This window comes from Hakea prostrata, chromosome 11 (genome assembly GCF_041222555.1).
Source record: "Hakea prostrata isolate BN-2017 chromosome 11, UWA_Hpros_2, whole genome shotgun sequence".
Taxonomy (NCBI): Eukaryota; Viridiplantae; Streptophyta; class Magnoliopsida; order Proteales; family Proteaceae; genus Hakea; species Hakea prostrata.
This window is the reverse complement of record NC_142610.1, coordinates 20,789,901-20,805,927: the sequence shown is the minus strand read 5'-3', so window position 1 is coordinate 20,805,927 and position 16,027 is coordinate 20,789,901. Positions and strand designations below refer to the sequence as shown.

The window sequence follows — 16,027 nt, the reverse complement described above, 5'->3', positions numbered from 1 at the left end:
TTATATCCATCTCACACATCTGGTGCAGTGATGACAGAATTATTTCGTTACTCCCAGAGTCTCTTTATCTGGTAGTTGTACTAAGAAGCAGTAGAAGAGTTAAACATCTTTGAAATCTTTACCAAATATATATCTGATATATATGAGAAATAAAACAAATTAGATTTTTTTTTAGTAAAGTTCTTGTTTTATCAGAATTGACCTAGTACTAGAGATCCTCTCCACATAGCCTGTTCGAGTAGACTTTGTGAGTATAGATCTGACACTTCATGTAAGTGTGCGAGGATAGGTGGAGGAGTTAGCTGGGTGGAGAGGATCTGACTTGAATTGACCAGCAGATTATCTAGTGGAGATCCTCTCCACCCAGTATGACCTTGTGAATATGAGTCCGACACTAATATAAGTGTGGATGGGATGTACAAAGAAATAGATTAGGTGGAGAGAATCTTGACTCTTGACTACTTATTCAATTTTATTCATATTTCTTTTTGTCAAACCAATTAATATAATTGCTAGAATTATTCCTCTACCCAAAAAAAGAAAAAAAGATCCCATTCTCAATTAATTGATGAAAAATATAGTCATCCCAAAAAATATGTTAAATTGATAGGCATCGTCCTCTCCCCTCAATTGTTTCTCATAAATAAGCATTCAAATCTAGCTCTTTTACAATGAATTATATAATTAATAAATAACAACTATGATTTGCAACTTTGAATTACTAATCAATTGTGGTCAAGATTTCTTATGTGAATTATCACCTTATACCACCTTATGCGTATAGGGTCAATGAGAGTGCAAAGAAGAAATTAATGTCTTTTTTTTCTTTTTTTTTTTGGTAGATATCAAATTATTCATTACGCATAAATGACGTGTTCAAGTATTGTTTTAATAATCATTCAACAGAACATGACCACTCAGTGATATACGAAACAGTGAGTTCCTTCCTTGCTAAGAGATCTGTGACATGATTCGCTCTCCTAGGAACAAAAATAGGCTTAAAGCCCAAAAATAATTTGGACAATAGATTGGATTTGTGAATGCCCACTTTTCCCACTAACCAAGATATTAATTAGGCATTGGCAATCTGATTCCGTCTCTATGAACTCATAACTACGAGCGACAACTTCAAGCAAACTAAAGAGCAATGCTAGGGCTTCTCCTTCCAAAGCTGAATGGAACATTAATATTATATTAAAAGACTAGGTCATCATAAAATAATTCTCACTAAAAATATTTAAAAATAAAAAGGGTTTTTTTGGATAAAAAAAGAGTTATAAGTTGGGTCTTTATTCTATCTGAAAAAAAAACCATCCTTATTGTCATCGAACAAGATGACAAATATATAATGCTGGACAAAGCGTGGTAGAATATAAAATGATATTATATTAAAATACTAAGTCATCATAAAATAATTCTTCCTAAAATTATTTAAAAATGAAAAGAGTCTCGGTTCAGTTCCTCTCCCTTCTTGACGGAGAGATGAATACCATATAATAGCAGTGGGTAAGGGCTTGGCTTGACCGTATGTTATCTCCAAGTTGGGTTGGAGGCGAAGACTGGCAAAGTTCAACATTCTTGTTGTCATTAGAAAACTATCCGACAAGATGACAAATAAGTAATGCTGAAAACTTTCTTTGATCGAGTGGAGGCCTTACTTCACCTACTCTCGTCCTTTCTTTTAACCATTATGTATCTTTCCACCTAATGTTTTAATGTACTAATTTGTAATAAACGCGAACTCAACCCTAATTGGCCAACAGAATGCTCGCATCAATTCATAAGACAAAAACAAAAACAAAAACAATAATCATTATGACTTCAATTCTTTGAGAGACACGGTCTTTTTTTTTTTTTTTTTTTTTTTTCCGTACGAAACTGAAAAGCTTCATTCATGAACTTAAGATAGACACAGCAAAGAAAAGAAATAAACGTATGAAAACACAAAGTTCGATTTGAACCAAGAAATAAAAATGGACCAAATGTCATATAAATTATAATGGAGTCATATAGGGCACACAAGGCACGGTCTCTTATTCACATACAAATTATTATTGAAGTCACATAGGGAATAAGGTTTACAAAATTAAATTAATCCACTTTAACAACATTAGTTAGATTATGGCATGGTCTTCACCAACGTTGGGCTATTTTTATTTTGAATTTTTTTTTAATTAAAAAAAAAGGTATATGGCTTCTCATTTTGAGAAAATTCATGAGTGTCAAATGAATTTAATCACATATAATATTCTAATATAAATATATTTATTTAATTTATTTTAACTCATTGGAGAGTCCCTCTACGGATCCAAACTCGGAAAGGGATGACGGATGAGAATGGACATGCTACCAAGGTCTACTCTACTATGTGGGGCACTCTCTTCTACCCCTTCGAAAAGGAGTTTTTTACCGTATTTTATTCAAATTTTAATCTTGCTACAAAAAGGAATTGAAAATTATATTAATTGGAGTGTCATGCTAACTTTTCTTTTAAAGTGTCTTAGACTCTTACCATCTTCCATGTTTGGTATTTTTGTATTGTATTGACATTCATACGTAATAGAACTGATGGATCACATATTAATAAATTATCAACTTTCAAGTAGTTCTATCATTAGCTTTGTTTCTTGCTATTTTTTTTGTTTTGTTATTGAATGCATTAGACGAATCGCGTGAGAAATCAGATGAATCGATCTACATTCTACACAAACAATTTTATCTAAGGTATCGTTTTTAAAAGAGTTTTTTAATGGCGTCTACTTAAGTTGAACTTAAATTCTTTGCTGTCCACTTAAGTAAAAAATATTCCAAACTTTCCATAATTCTCTTCTAAGTTACCTACAGTTAGATTTTTACCCTTTGGACTGATAGGCTTTTAAATTTTACTTGTTAATGGATAAGAATACCCCTCAACCATGTAAATGACAAAAATGCCCCTCTCACTTTCTGTATACCCAACTCATCCTACACTTTGCTGGAAACCCCACCACCACAACCGCAGACGATTATCATCCATTTCCTTACAGGTGACCACCTTCTCGGCCTTCCTCATCTCTGCTGGTTCAAAATGCTAAAACAAAATTATTCAAAACCCTAGTCAATAAAAAGAATTTCCTTATTGCCAAGTTTCACCATTTCATTATCTGTCCGGTCATGACTAAAGTTACAAACTAGATATTTTGTCTTCGTTCTACTTAATTTAAAGCCTCTTGGTTCCAAAGCTGCTCTTCATGATTTTAACTTGGTATTAATCCCCACTTGAGTCTTATTTATCAACAGAATATTATCAACAAGAAGCATACACCAAGGGATCTCGTCTTGAATGTCTTTTGTTAATTCATCCATTACTAGTACAAATAAATATTGATTTAAATTTGATCATTGTTGTAGCCCAATTGTAATTAGGAATTCATTATTTTGCCATCATACTATTCTTACACTTGTTACTAAACCATCATACATATCCTTAATTATATTTACAAATTTACTTGCAACACTTCTTTTTTCTAGTACTTGTCAAATTGACTCTCTAAGAACTCTATCATAAACTTTTTCTAAGTCAATAAATGTCATATGGAGGTTTTTCCTATACTCTCTATACCTTTATAAGTCTCTTGATTAAGTAAATAGCCTCCGTTGTAGATATTTCCAGTGTAAACCAAAATTGATTATTCGTAACTGTGGTTAAATGTCTCAAACAAATTTCAATTACTCTTTCCTATAATTTTATATTATAACTCATCAGTTAATGTCCCTTCAGTCAATACACATTTGAATATGTTCTTAATTTTGTAAAATAGAATTACAATGCTTCTCGTACATTTATCTGGAATTTTTCTTATGCTCATAATCTTATTTAAAAGACAAGGCAATGCCAAATTAGGAACTCAAGAAAATCCATAGGAGATCAAGAGAAGAAGAACCATCCTTTGATCGTAAATGTTATGTGAATGCCAGATTTACAGGCGAGTTCCCAAACCGGATTGGATCCTTCGCCACCAAGTCCTTCAATCCAACAACCGGCACCTAACTCCACCGATAAACCTTCGAAATCCTCCTAGTGAATCCTTCCTCCGATAAGATCTTAAGCTTTAAGAATCACTACATCATCTGCTCCATTCTTTGCTAAAACCTTCGCTGCGAATGTACCTTCAAAAACACAGCCAATAAACAAATCATATCAACAATTCGGCAAAAACAAGAGCTAACCCAGAGAAAGATTGTCACCGTAAATCCCTGCACCTATGATGATGATGGAACAATGAGATGAAGAATCCATAACATGCAAAGCAGGGCAAGAGAATTCAGAAATCTCTGCGATCATGGGTCATTGCGAGGGAAGCTGTTGTAGATTTTAAGCGACTGGGTTTGTTATTAAGGATTTTGAATAGTAGATTTAGGGTTTTAAATAATTTTGCTTTTGGGTTTTGAACCAGAGAAGGCAGGGTTTCTGCAATGTTTAGGAAGAAGATGGATAATTTCTTCACCCACCTAGAAGAGGTTGGATACATAGTGAGTGAGAAGAGCATTTTATTCATTTATATGGGTGATGGGTGTTCTTGTTCATTAACAATCAAATTTGAAAACTTAACGATCAAAGAGTTAAAATCTAAGATTGGATAACTTAATAAGTGAATTATGGACAGTAAAAAATATTTCTCCCTTTATGTGGGCAGTTAAGAATTTAGGCTCTCTTCACTCGAGTTGAGCTAGGCACTTGCTATAGCGCTCTAAATGAGTCAAGCCGAGACTTGAATTTCTTTTTTCTTAGCAGGTTTCCACTCACTGCTTCCCCTAATATCCTCCCATTACCACATCATGGGGGTATACAGGAGATCCCAGAGGCTCGCTTGGAAAGGCTGCTATACCATACCTTTTTACTCCGTGGGACGACCAAGCAACTCAGTAACAAAAGAAAGTACAGTCCTTCTCCCCTAAACCCTCAACTCATTAGGTTGTGAGCGCCTTGCACCTCGATATGTGAAAGAAAGGTAGTCCTGTACGTTCTCGCTCAGAACTCTAGTCAAAATGAACTCGAATTCCCCTCCGTGTGTCTAGTTTGAAAGGGGTAAGGGTAGGTGCTAGCCACTTAAGTGTGCACCATAAAAACTAAAAAATTAAAAAAACTCTTTTTAGTCGGCATGGGAACCGATGGAAGTCTATGTAGATCAAAAACCATGAAATTTCTAATTTTAAGCACTCTACCATGTAAAACCCTATAATCTATACATGGCTAGCTGGATACAAGCGACACCACAAGAAAATTTTAAATCCAACCCATGAACCCTAAAAATTCAAATCAAAATCTTGACGTCCAAAATCCATTCAACACACGGGAAATGAAATTTTAAAATGAGAATAAAAAATTTTCCTGAAAGTCTGCCAAATTTTTTATACATTTTGAAAAGAAATGGTTAATTTTTCTTATATAATAGAAAGTCAAGATTGAGAGGTAAAGAAATGTCTTAAAGCCCACCACTTTTGACAGATGATGACATCACAAAGAAAAAATTACAAGATAGCTAAGTTGTTGGACTTTGCTTCAATCCTGCACGTTAATGTCAAGCAAACGACTTCAATCCGATGGATCGAACTCTTGGTCGAAATTTTGATCTCGAAATTGAAATTTCACTTGACTGTCATGCCCATTAAATGTACATAACTGAAGCAATTTCGTAAGTTGTTACCACAGACGTAAGACTTTACGGGTTTTTCATGGGATTTGGATATTCTTGATAATCTAATTAATCAAGCTGGAATATATACACAGTTATGGAACTTGCCTAATTTTTCCTGGATATTCTTGAGAATCTAAAAGTTAAATGGGCTAAGCAAGTTATAACATATTCTTTGGATGTTAAAATTATCACAAAACATGAGTATATTACATCAATTATCAACAAAAGAATTCTGGAATCAATTCCAGGATTGATGTTAACTACAAAACTTTGCTTCTTTTTAATTTGACCATTTTACAAGAACCATTTCAACAATGTAGCTATACCTTAAACAAGATGTGGGCCGGAGGTAGGACTGTACAAGTGGTTCAATGGAGAAGCATAATCAAGAAATTGATGATCTTTTAATTGCTCCACTGAGCTCCAGTTCTCCAGGTTGGTTGATTCATCATGATCAAGCTCAGAAATATTCATGGCTTGAACAATTGGTAGAATCTCTTGGAACTGACCAAGAACATATGCTGCCCTTTTAACTCTTTCCTCTGCATCAACTATATTAGCTAAGGCACATTCTGCATATAAAGCTTGTGGAAGATTTGAAAGACAAGCACCTAGCAGATCTGCAATTGTTTGCTCTATCCAATCAAACAGTTTGTCAATTGTTTGATACTTTTCTTTGTCGAGTAGAATGTATTCACAGACTTTATACAGATCGTAACCAATAATAACTTCTATAGGCCACAGAACATGAGGAACTCCCATGAGCTTTTCCTTGGATCTCAAAACACACCCCTTTCCAGCATTTGCCAGCTTCTTCAGAATCCCTTCAGGTGATCCATTCACAGAAGAACCTCTATTTGAAGATAGATCTTGATGAAGATTGACATCGACGAAGAAAGTACAATAATCCATACCTGCCCATAAAAATTCTGCTGCATCTCTTACACTGATCAAACTCTTGTCCTCTAAACTGTCTTCTATGAATTTGGTGAACCTTAAGCCTTCCCTCACAATGTCTATCAATGATCTCATTCTCTCATTGTTTGAATGACTGAGCGAGTTTGCAATGCTTGTGAGGACTACAACAGCCATTGCCCAACAGTTGGGAGGTGAAGGTATCTCACAATCTGAAGTTCTAATAGGAGGAACAAGAACTTCCTCGAGAAAAACAGCAGATTTGTAAGCTTTGGATCTTTTCTTTAAAAGCTTGATCAGATGACACGGATGATTCTTAATGCCCACATTGATCATTCTCCCAAACTCTGAATGACCTTGTTGATCTGAAGACACAGATTCTTTCTCCCCTTCTTTCAGAATTGAATTCACCAAAGGAGGGTAATGTCTTAGAAGAAATGTTACATTGGGTAACAGTAGTGTCTGTCTGAAGTTAAGTAAGTAGACAAGAACATATTTAACTGGGAGATAGATTGCTAATTTTCTAATCCAATCATCATCTTTTCCTGATTCAGTAGGAACACTAGGATTCTTGCATAAATGAAAAAGTTTTAGAATTTGGTTCTTCAAACCTGTAAGGATGTCCAAGAAGTTCATGTTAAAGCTGCTGCCAAGCTTTTTCCACCATCCATCATAGACTGGCTTGACAACAATCATCCACCTAAGAAGAGGAGCAGAACTGCCCACAAACACAGCAAGGAATTGAGAACCAAAAACCATACTGATAGACCACCACCCATAATCAGAATTTCCCTTACAGAAGGTTAGAGCTCGAGGAACGAAAGACCGGACCGTAGCCTCCACCAAAATGACAACAGCAATGAAATTGAGAAAACCAGCAGCACTGCAAATTGCAAAACTTCCAAAGACTTGTTGAGGACTAGTGGCATGAACCATAACCCACAACTTCTGCATTTCTGCTTTCAGATACTCAAAATCATGTCTCCATTTCTCAGGCTCATCAATGTACTTCAATTTGACTCTATACTGTCTATCCAGGACCTGCCTTGTGGCTGGAACAGCAAACCCAGATAAACAGAACAGCAGCAGCAAGAACAGCATTAGAGACATGATAATCATGTATTCAGGCAAAAATGCATAAATCACACCAGTACCCATCTGAATACAGATGTCAATAATGACAGTGATGACAAAAATAGCCAAAGATACAATGTTGGTGATGATCTCTGAATCACTCATGGTTGCTAAAGAAGGCATAAAGTTTGTCATTGCTGTGCAGATGAAGACAGTGCCAGTGAGCTTGGACAACTGGTCTAGTTTGCTAGGCATAGAAGAATTTAGGTCAGTAGGTAATTTTGTGGCTATGGAGAGAAGGGTTAGAGTCATGGAATTAAGGGAGAAAAATCTGCAATGAAAGGTTCGATTTCGGATACCTGTGATTAGATCATTTGACATGGAGAGAAGGCATATGAGGGAAGCTCCTGCAACATAGACTCCCAATGCTGGCATGGGTTTGGCAAAACTTGTTTCATTCAACGACCCATCAAGGTTACATCCATGCTTACTCATTTCTTCTTTTCCTTCACCGGTTCTTATTTTCAGAACCAGCAGCTGAGTTTGGATTTCTGAGGGAGCTGAAAATCTTCCTTCTCTGAGTAAGAAAAGAAATAAGTTGATTGAGTAGTTTTTTTTTTTTTTTTTTTTTTTTTTTTGCTTTCCCACCTGGATAAAATCTTGTCAAAGTAGTGAAGGCAGGCTTGACCAAGACTGACCTAATATAATTGCAACCCAATTGGGTGCTTATTAAATTGTCTAATTTGGTCTGCTGACTGTTAATTAGGTTTTTAAATTAACTAGTGGATCCTTCTTATACAGTTATACCTAATTTATCTGGTTGGTTGAGTGTACAAACGTCCATGCAACTTCTTCTTTTTTTCATTTTAATTCACTTTAAGTTGGAACCAAAGTCTTGTTTTCTCACTTAAGTGATCAATAATTTTGGTGAACTTGAAATATTACAAAACACCTAAAATTAGCTTGCTGTTAACTTGGAAATTATCATTTTGGCCATGATGTGAAGGGGCTGAAAGGAAATATAATTTTTTTATTTTACAAAATTTTATTTAATTTTTCAAATTTACAAAAGAGCTCCCTTAATCTCAGCTGCCCATTTGCTCCAAACACTTTCCCTGAAGTTGACAATGTTTGAGTTTAATCACGCAAAGAAGTTGGTGCAAATGAGCAGGTGAGATTCAGAAGTTCTTTTACAAATTCTAAAAAAATTAAATGAAATGTTGTAAAATAGAAAAATTTTATATTTCCCTTCACCTTCTTCACCTCCTTCACCCTATTGGCAAAAGATAATTTCAAAGTCAAAATTAACAGAAAACTAATGTTTGGTTTTTTTGTAATATTCTAAATTCACCAGATTAGATAAACAAAAGTTTGGGCCTAACTTAAGTGGACAAAATGACAAAAACTTCATTTTTATATATTGGAACTTAGGTGTTTGTATGTATGTATATAGGAGTATAAACCTTGATCTCAAGGAGATTCAAACTTTTTAAATATTGTTACGTAAATACACATATAAATGCCACATTGTTTCGCTTCACCATGTCAAAATTGAAATCTTTGAAAGCTTCTGCATCCATGACTAATAGAATTTCATTTTCCCTCAATTATTTTCTACCACTATTCTATGGTTGTTATATTTTGTTTTGATTCCTACCCACACAAAAAAATTGTTCTCATTTCGAATGCACTTTGCGATCAAAAAGTGTCTAACCAAAGAAGTCAATTTATATAAACAATTATACATATGAATGGTTTTTCTAACCTATAGGTTTATGATATTTCAAATTCTTAGGTACTAGTTAAATGTAGGATTTGAGGCTAATAAGTCCAGGGAATGGAAGGGGATAGGGCGGTGAAAGGAATAGAAAAACATAAACTTGAACTCAAGATATTCTTAATTTTATCTCCTCCACATAACAAGTTGTCACCACTGTACCAAGAAATACATTTCGATCTCTTATTTAATTATATTGATGCCTTGCAAATTTAAAGTCTCTCCACTTGATTAGCCTTTTTAATTATTTTATATAATAAAGACATGAAAGTATTTGAGAGACCATCAATTTTGACTGACCTTAAAATCACACATGGAAGAAACTTCATGAGTTTACATTGGATTTGCATTTTGAACAGCCTTGAATTTAAGGAGTGATGTATGTGGGCTTACATTTCTATTTTACTCTTTCTAATGATAGATAAAGGATCATTAAATAACCAGTAATTAATCTACTATAATATCCTCCAAGAAAATGGTTTGACTGACTATGAAAACCTTATGAACCAGTTTGGTCCAATTAGAATAGATCAGAATAGATCGGTTGACTCTTCCACATTGAAGCACATGACGTATTAGAAGTGTTCCATTCTAAAATAGAAACAAGTGTGAACTGAGTACAAAGAGGGGGAAACCAGCAGATAATCTACTGTGCACAACATTGTACTTTTATATTAAATCATAAGGTGGAAAAGCAAAGAAACTATAAGGGTTTTTTAAACTTTTCAAATTTGAAATCAAGCTTTAAATCCCGGCCTGTGATTTGGTATAAAAGTGTAATGTTGTGCACAACAGAAGGTCTTTTTTTCCACAAAGAGGTGGGGTCAGCTGGCAATGACCAACAAGTGTGGATTATCTCCCCCGATCGGCAGCACAGTGCTCCCCCAGTGGCTTTATAATTACAAATATATGGGGCTTAAAAGTAAAAAATAATAAAGAAAAATTTTAAAAGTGAGACCCATCATCAGTACCTATACCTCCCCCTCCCCCCGCTTTAGTTTTTGGTTGAAAGCCGTTGGGGGAGCACAATCAGGGGAGACGATTTTAACTCATGACCAACACGGTTTTTTAAGAAGTCAAGAGTTACTCAAATGGCATGCTTCTAATATAATAGTGGCAGTCTTTTCTATATAAGATCTTAGATTCGAGCACTTGTCCTTCTGCACCTTCTTCTGTCATTATGATTGGATTAATGATGATCTAAAAAAAGTTATGAACCGATAATTTATTTACTTTTTCAAGTCTTTCCACATTGACTCAAACCTAAGAACTTATAATTGATTTGATCAAGAAATAATAAAGATTGAACTTATCAATCAACTCTACTACTCCGGAAAAAAAATCAATTGCATGCAACCCCAAAAGTTAATACTGCCCATAATATCATTACTTACTCATCTTAATATCACTTAAAATTGCCTAATTACGTTCAACTTGGGTTCTAGTTGGTTTGTAATGGTACAAAGGCCAATAGGCTATTTTAAGTAAATACTAAGATGATAAGTAAGGGTGTTATGGTCTTTCAATTTTAAGGGAGGTTAGATTAGTTAAAGTAATATTAAGATGAGTAAGTGATGGTATTATGATCTTTTCAATCTCAAACTTAACAGTGAGGGGTGGTTTTTGTAATTGTTTTTTTTTTTAATGAATAGTAGATGTAATTGATTGTAAAACCCTAATCTCTATATGTAATTTTCGGTAAATAGTAAAAAATTAATTGGTTTAACCAAGTTATAAGTCAAATTAGTCTTTAAACGGCCTACCCAGATTGCAGAAATTTAAAGTTGTTCTAAATGGGCCATAACGAGTTGATCATGCTAGGGCTATAACCCAACACCATGAATTGTGGGCCTAACAATTTGGCCCAGTACCAATCCACTTATTGGGCTTACCGAAGTGGCCCAGCTTGTGACACCCCCTAATTTTCAGCAATTCCTCTTGGGTAAATCCCAAGATAAAAAAAAAATTCAATTGGAAGTTTTCATACATTCTTTCCTCGTTGAAGCTCATCGTCACTATTGTACTCACATCGGACTTTGCTTCAGTCCAGCACATTTACTGTTATGCGAAATGTCAGGGTTACCTCAACACGAAACACTTCTGTCTGTCGAATCAAAATCTTGATCGAGATTTCAATCTCAACCATTGAAATTTAATAGAGATTCAAATCTCGACTGAGATTTCGCTTGACCTTCATGCGTATTTAATACGCATAACTGAAGCACTTCAACTCACATCTTACTGACTAATAATTTTTGAAAGACACTTTTTTTTCAAAAACCAAGTTCCATTCTAAATAAAAAGGCAATGTCAGAAACTAAGTTTCATTCCTTTTGGAACATTCATCCAAATGTACATCTCTGTGATGATCTTTCCCTCAGCCATGGCAAGTTCTTCGAGGATTGGGTTCTCTCTCTAGACTCTAGAGAGAGAGAGAGAGGAGAGAGGAGAGAAAAGGTATCTGGGACAACATAGATTTAGGCTCAAGACCCAAAACAGAAAGAACTGATGGAAGTCTTATGCTTTCAATACTTTCCAGGGCTCATTTTTCTTTTTCTTTTTCTCTTTTTTTGAGTTATATGTACGATTTTTATTTGCGGCAGCTGCTGCTGCCAGCAGCTGACCGCCAGGATCTTGCCACGTGAGCAAACTTCAATCAAACGGTTCAAAATTAAAGAAAAAGGATTATATTGTAAATATATTTTATTATTTTTACATTTAAAAGTTTAATACTTTTTAAATTTACAAATAAAAACCCCTCGTCCTTGTTTTACGTGCTTCTCCTTCCACCTGGTCGCTATCATAGTCCACAACCGTGAGAGTAATAAGAACCAAATCGAGGAGAAACCGGAAATAAGAAGACGAATGTAGTGGGACTGTGTTGCAGAGAGTCTTCAAACAACTCATCACATTTCCACTTTCGATATTTCTGATAAACGATGCGTTTATTAAAAATTGAATGAACCCCAACAACTTCCCCCAAATCTTTCTCTAGCCGTTCAAAGTTTCAATCACTTGCTGTAACCAAAGCGGTAGTTGTAGCAGAAGACCCAGAGAGACCATTTTAGTTGGTCTTGTTTATGGGGTTTTTTATGTAGTAAATTTGGAAAAACCCAGACGCATTTTGGGATCTAGGTTTTGTCTGCTTCCTATTGGGACTCTGCTCTTGGATTGGTTCTTCGTTAAGGATTCCTCTCTGCTGTCTGTTTTGGGTTTTGTTTCCCTTTCTCTCTTGTTGTTGTGTTCATCCAGTTGTTATTCTTTTTCCAAAAATGAAGATCAAGAGAGATAGGATCACTGAATTACTGGGACAGCCAAACAACATTCAGTTCTCCCAGTACTCTGGATATGTTACAGTTGATAAAAATGCCGGCAAGGCTTTATTCTACTGGTTGGTTGAGGCTCCGGCGAATCGTCGGCCGGAGTCGAGACCACTGCTTCTGTGGCTTAATGGAGGACCTGGGTGTTCATTTGTGTCTTATGGTTTTGCCGAAGAGATTGGACCTTTCCGCATTACTGCCGATGGCAATACCCTTTTCTCCAATCCTTACTCTTGGAACACTGGTATCTTACCCACATCGTCTTCCTCTGTATCGTTTTCTAAAGAATTCTTTTTTTCCTTGACGAGTGGTGATTTTGCTGGACCCTGTATGTTTTGCCAGAGGCGAATTGCTATTCCTAGATTCTCTTGACGGAGTGGATTTTTCTTGTTCCAATCCTACCTTGGATCTGTATAATGCTGGTGACCGGAGAACGGGTATGTATTTTATCTGCATTTGTTAATGAAGTGGGTAACAATCTATTTAAGAAGTTGTAAGATAAATCTAAGGTTTGAATGTAACCAAGCTTGCCAACATCGAGAGGAACTGATCCAGAAATGGCATTAAATACAGGATTAAATGTTGGTAGAGTGAGGGGTTTTTATTTGTAAATTTGAAAAGTATTAAACCTTTAATGGTAAAAATAATAAAATATATTTACAATATAATCTTTTTTTTAATTTTGAACCGTTTGATTAAAATTTGCTTACGTGGCAAGATCCTGGCGGTCAGCTGCTGGCAGCAGCAGCTGCCGCAAATAAAAATCCGTTATATGTATAAATTCTTCAAACAGTGATTCATCTTTCTCTGTGTGAGTGGCCCAGATAAATCTATTGTCACGGCTTAAAAGCATATGCCTAACAATAATTAAAGCAGATCAACTATGATTATGTTGTAAATGGGTAGGGTAGGGAGCATGTTGAAAGGCTATCATGAAATTTCAGAGCTCACCTTCAAGCAGTGCCCAGAGACTTTTCCAGGTAAACAATCTTAGTTTCTTAGACTTTGTCAACCCTGCTAAGACATCCAGATTTTCACAAGTTTTAATCACCTCACCTGCACAGTTTAGAGATAAAAAGGAGGTATAATCACTTTCATGACAAAAGCACTTTTAAAGATTTGAATCTCTAAAGCTTAGGGAAAATCTTTTAAGTATGATTGTCATGAAACAAAGTTGTTGGACTAAATCATTTCTATTCACACTCTAGTGAGATACAAGCATAAGCATAAGCATGTTGATCAATCCACACTGACTCAGACATTACTCATTCTCCTCAGTTTCTCTCCCCCCAAACACCCCCCCCCACCCAAAACACACATAAAAAGGGTTTTCTTCTATAGTGTTTTGTTACTTGTCACCTAGTACTATAAGAAGAAAATTTACGAGAGCCAACCGTTACGTTGGAATAGAACTAAGTTTGCTTATTCACAAAGGTGGAGCTACGCCCCCTTTTTTTTTGTTGAAAATTTTCGGGAAAATTACAGATTAGCTGCTTTTAGGTTTTCCTTTACAAAAATAATCACTTAATGTTTCACTTTACAAAATTAGTCAAAAATGAGTTTGTATTTACAAAACTAGCCAAAATATTGATTTTTCACCTTTTTGGATATTTTTTTACCTCTAAAACTGATCACATCGAGCGAAAAAATCACTATTTTGTCCAAAGAAGAAAAGTCATTATTTTTTCATACCTTTTGGACATTTTTACCCCTATGTAAAGAGGTGAAAAAACACTATTTTGACTATTTTTGTAAATACAAGTTCAGTTTTAACTAGTTTTGTAAAGTAAAACATTGAGTGGTTATTTTTGTAAGGAGAAACTTAAAAGCATCTAATCACGTAATTTTCCCTTTTTTCTTCTCCTTTCTAATTTTTTAAAATTTTCCCTTTAGCCCTTGTTATCATGTGTGAAATATCATCATCTATCCCCCTCCCCCCCAATTTTTGAAAATTTCCCTTTGTTCCTCTTCCCATTGTGAAATATCAGCTTCTTCGATTGAATTTTTTTTTTAGCAATAAAGACAATGGTAAACGATGTGTTTTGTGTGAAATATCAGTATTTGGCCTCTTCAGTGTTAAATAACATTCCACCCCTCCTTCTTTACCTTTTTAAATGCTAATCCAAGAGTGGGAATGCCTCTTAAAAAAAGGTGTTCTTAAACTTATTAGATACCTTAAGGGCCTCCCCTCTTGTGTTTAGGAATGATTAGAAAGAGACAACCTAGGGCAACAAATTTTAATAGCTTTTCTTTATAGATTTACTTTTCTTTACTTTGCAGGTGACTGGATTCTCTCTTTTCTAGTGCTCTCTCTCTCTCTCTCTCCCCCTATCTGGTGGTGGTTGAAAGTTGGGGTGGTGATGATAGTTTCCTGATGGCCACTCCACTAAGATGGCTCAAGTGGGATTTGAGCCAATAATCTACTTATTATTTTCATCTCTTCATATTCTAATACTTCCTCAGTTTCTACTACTTCTTCCCTGATCTAACTTTATCCTGAAGCAAAAAAGTATGAATTTAACCTTATCATTGATCTACATTAGTACACAAAGGCTCATCCTTAAGCTGTAAGTAGAGAGGTTATCATTCTTTTAACCAGTCAAAACATTTGATATTTTCTAGGGATGAGAGGAAAAAAGAGTGAATTCCTTGAAAACTGAACTAGCAATTAAAACAATTTTTATATAATATGACATAAATTACCTTAGAATATCAGGTTTAAACCTTGAAGAGCCTTTTGAAAAAGCCCAGCTCCTTGGTTCTTATTGTTTCATGTTTCTAGAACTTTCAACCCTCCCTTTAAGATGTGGGTTAGGGTTCTGTATAAAAGAGTTCTATGCCAAGTTCACTATGTTGTACTGAATATCAAAAATTTTCTAATGCACTCAAAGAATATGATGATCACATCTCAGAAACAGGCCAGCCTAGATAAGTACTAACTGGTTCTGTCGTGATACTTGTAGAGATCATCTAAGCCATGATTGCTCTTAAATTAGGGTTTAAATTTTATATTTCACTAAGAAAAGGGCAAATTCGGTGCTAAAGGCTTCCAACAGGTAAAGTTCAAGGGAAAATATCAAAATTGCTCATTAGAAGGAATGACATATTTTGAAAATTCACCTCAGTGAACCCATTATTGCAAAGGTCAAACTAAACCCTACTCCCAATCATAAAGGCTGACCTTTGTACAGTAATAACTGTAAGGTAGGGGTTTCAATACATCACAACTAGTGCTTGTTTAGCAAGAAAAGTAGGTTGATTCC

At 35.1% G+C, this 16,027-nt stretch overlaps 1 protein-coding gene across 1 annotated transcript; it reads right to left on the bottom strand.

Annotated features, from left to right (window-relative positions):
* Positions 1-6,005: 6,005 nt before the first annotated feature.
* Positions 6,006-7,862, bottom strand: LOC149000779 (uncharacterized). The gene has a single exon (XM_089139213.1). The coding sequence runs from the start codon at positions 7,860-7,862 to the stop codon at positions 6,006-6,008; it is 1,857 nt and encodes a 618-aa protein (XP_088995339.1).
* Positions 7,863-16,027: the final 8,165 nt, after the last annotated feature.

What these genes read in the sequence shown, in the direction of transcription:
- LOC149000779 (XM_089139213.1), bottom strand. Translation starts at nt 7,862, where the DNA reads ATGACAAACTTTATGCCTTCTTTAGCAACCATGAGTGATTCAGAGATC.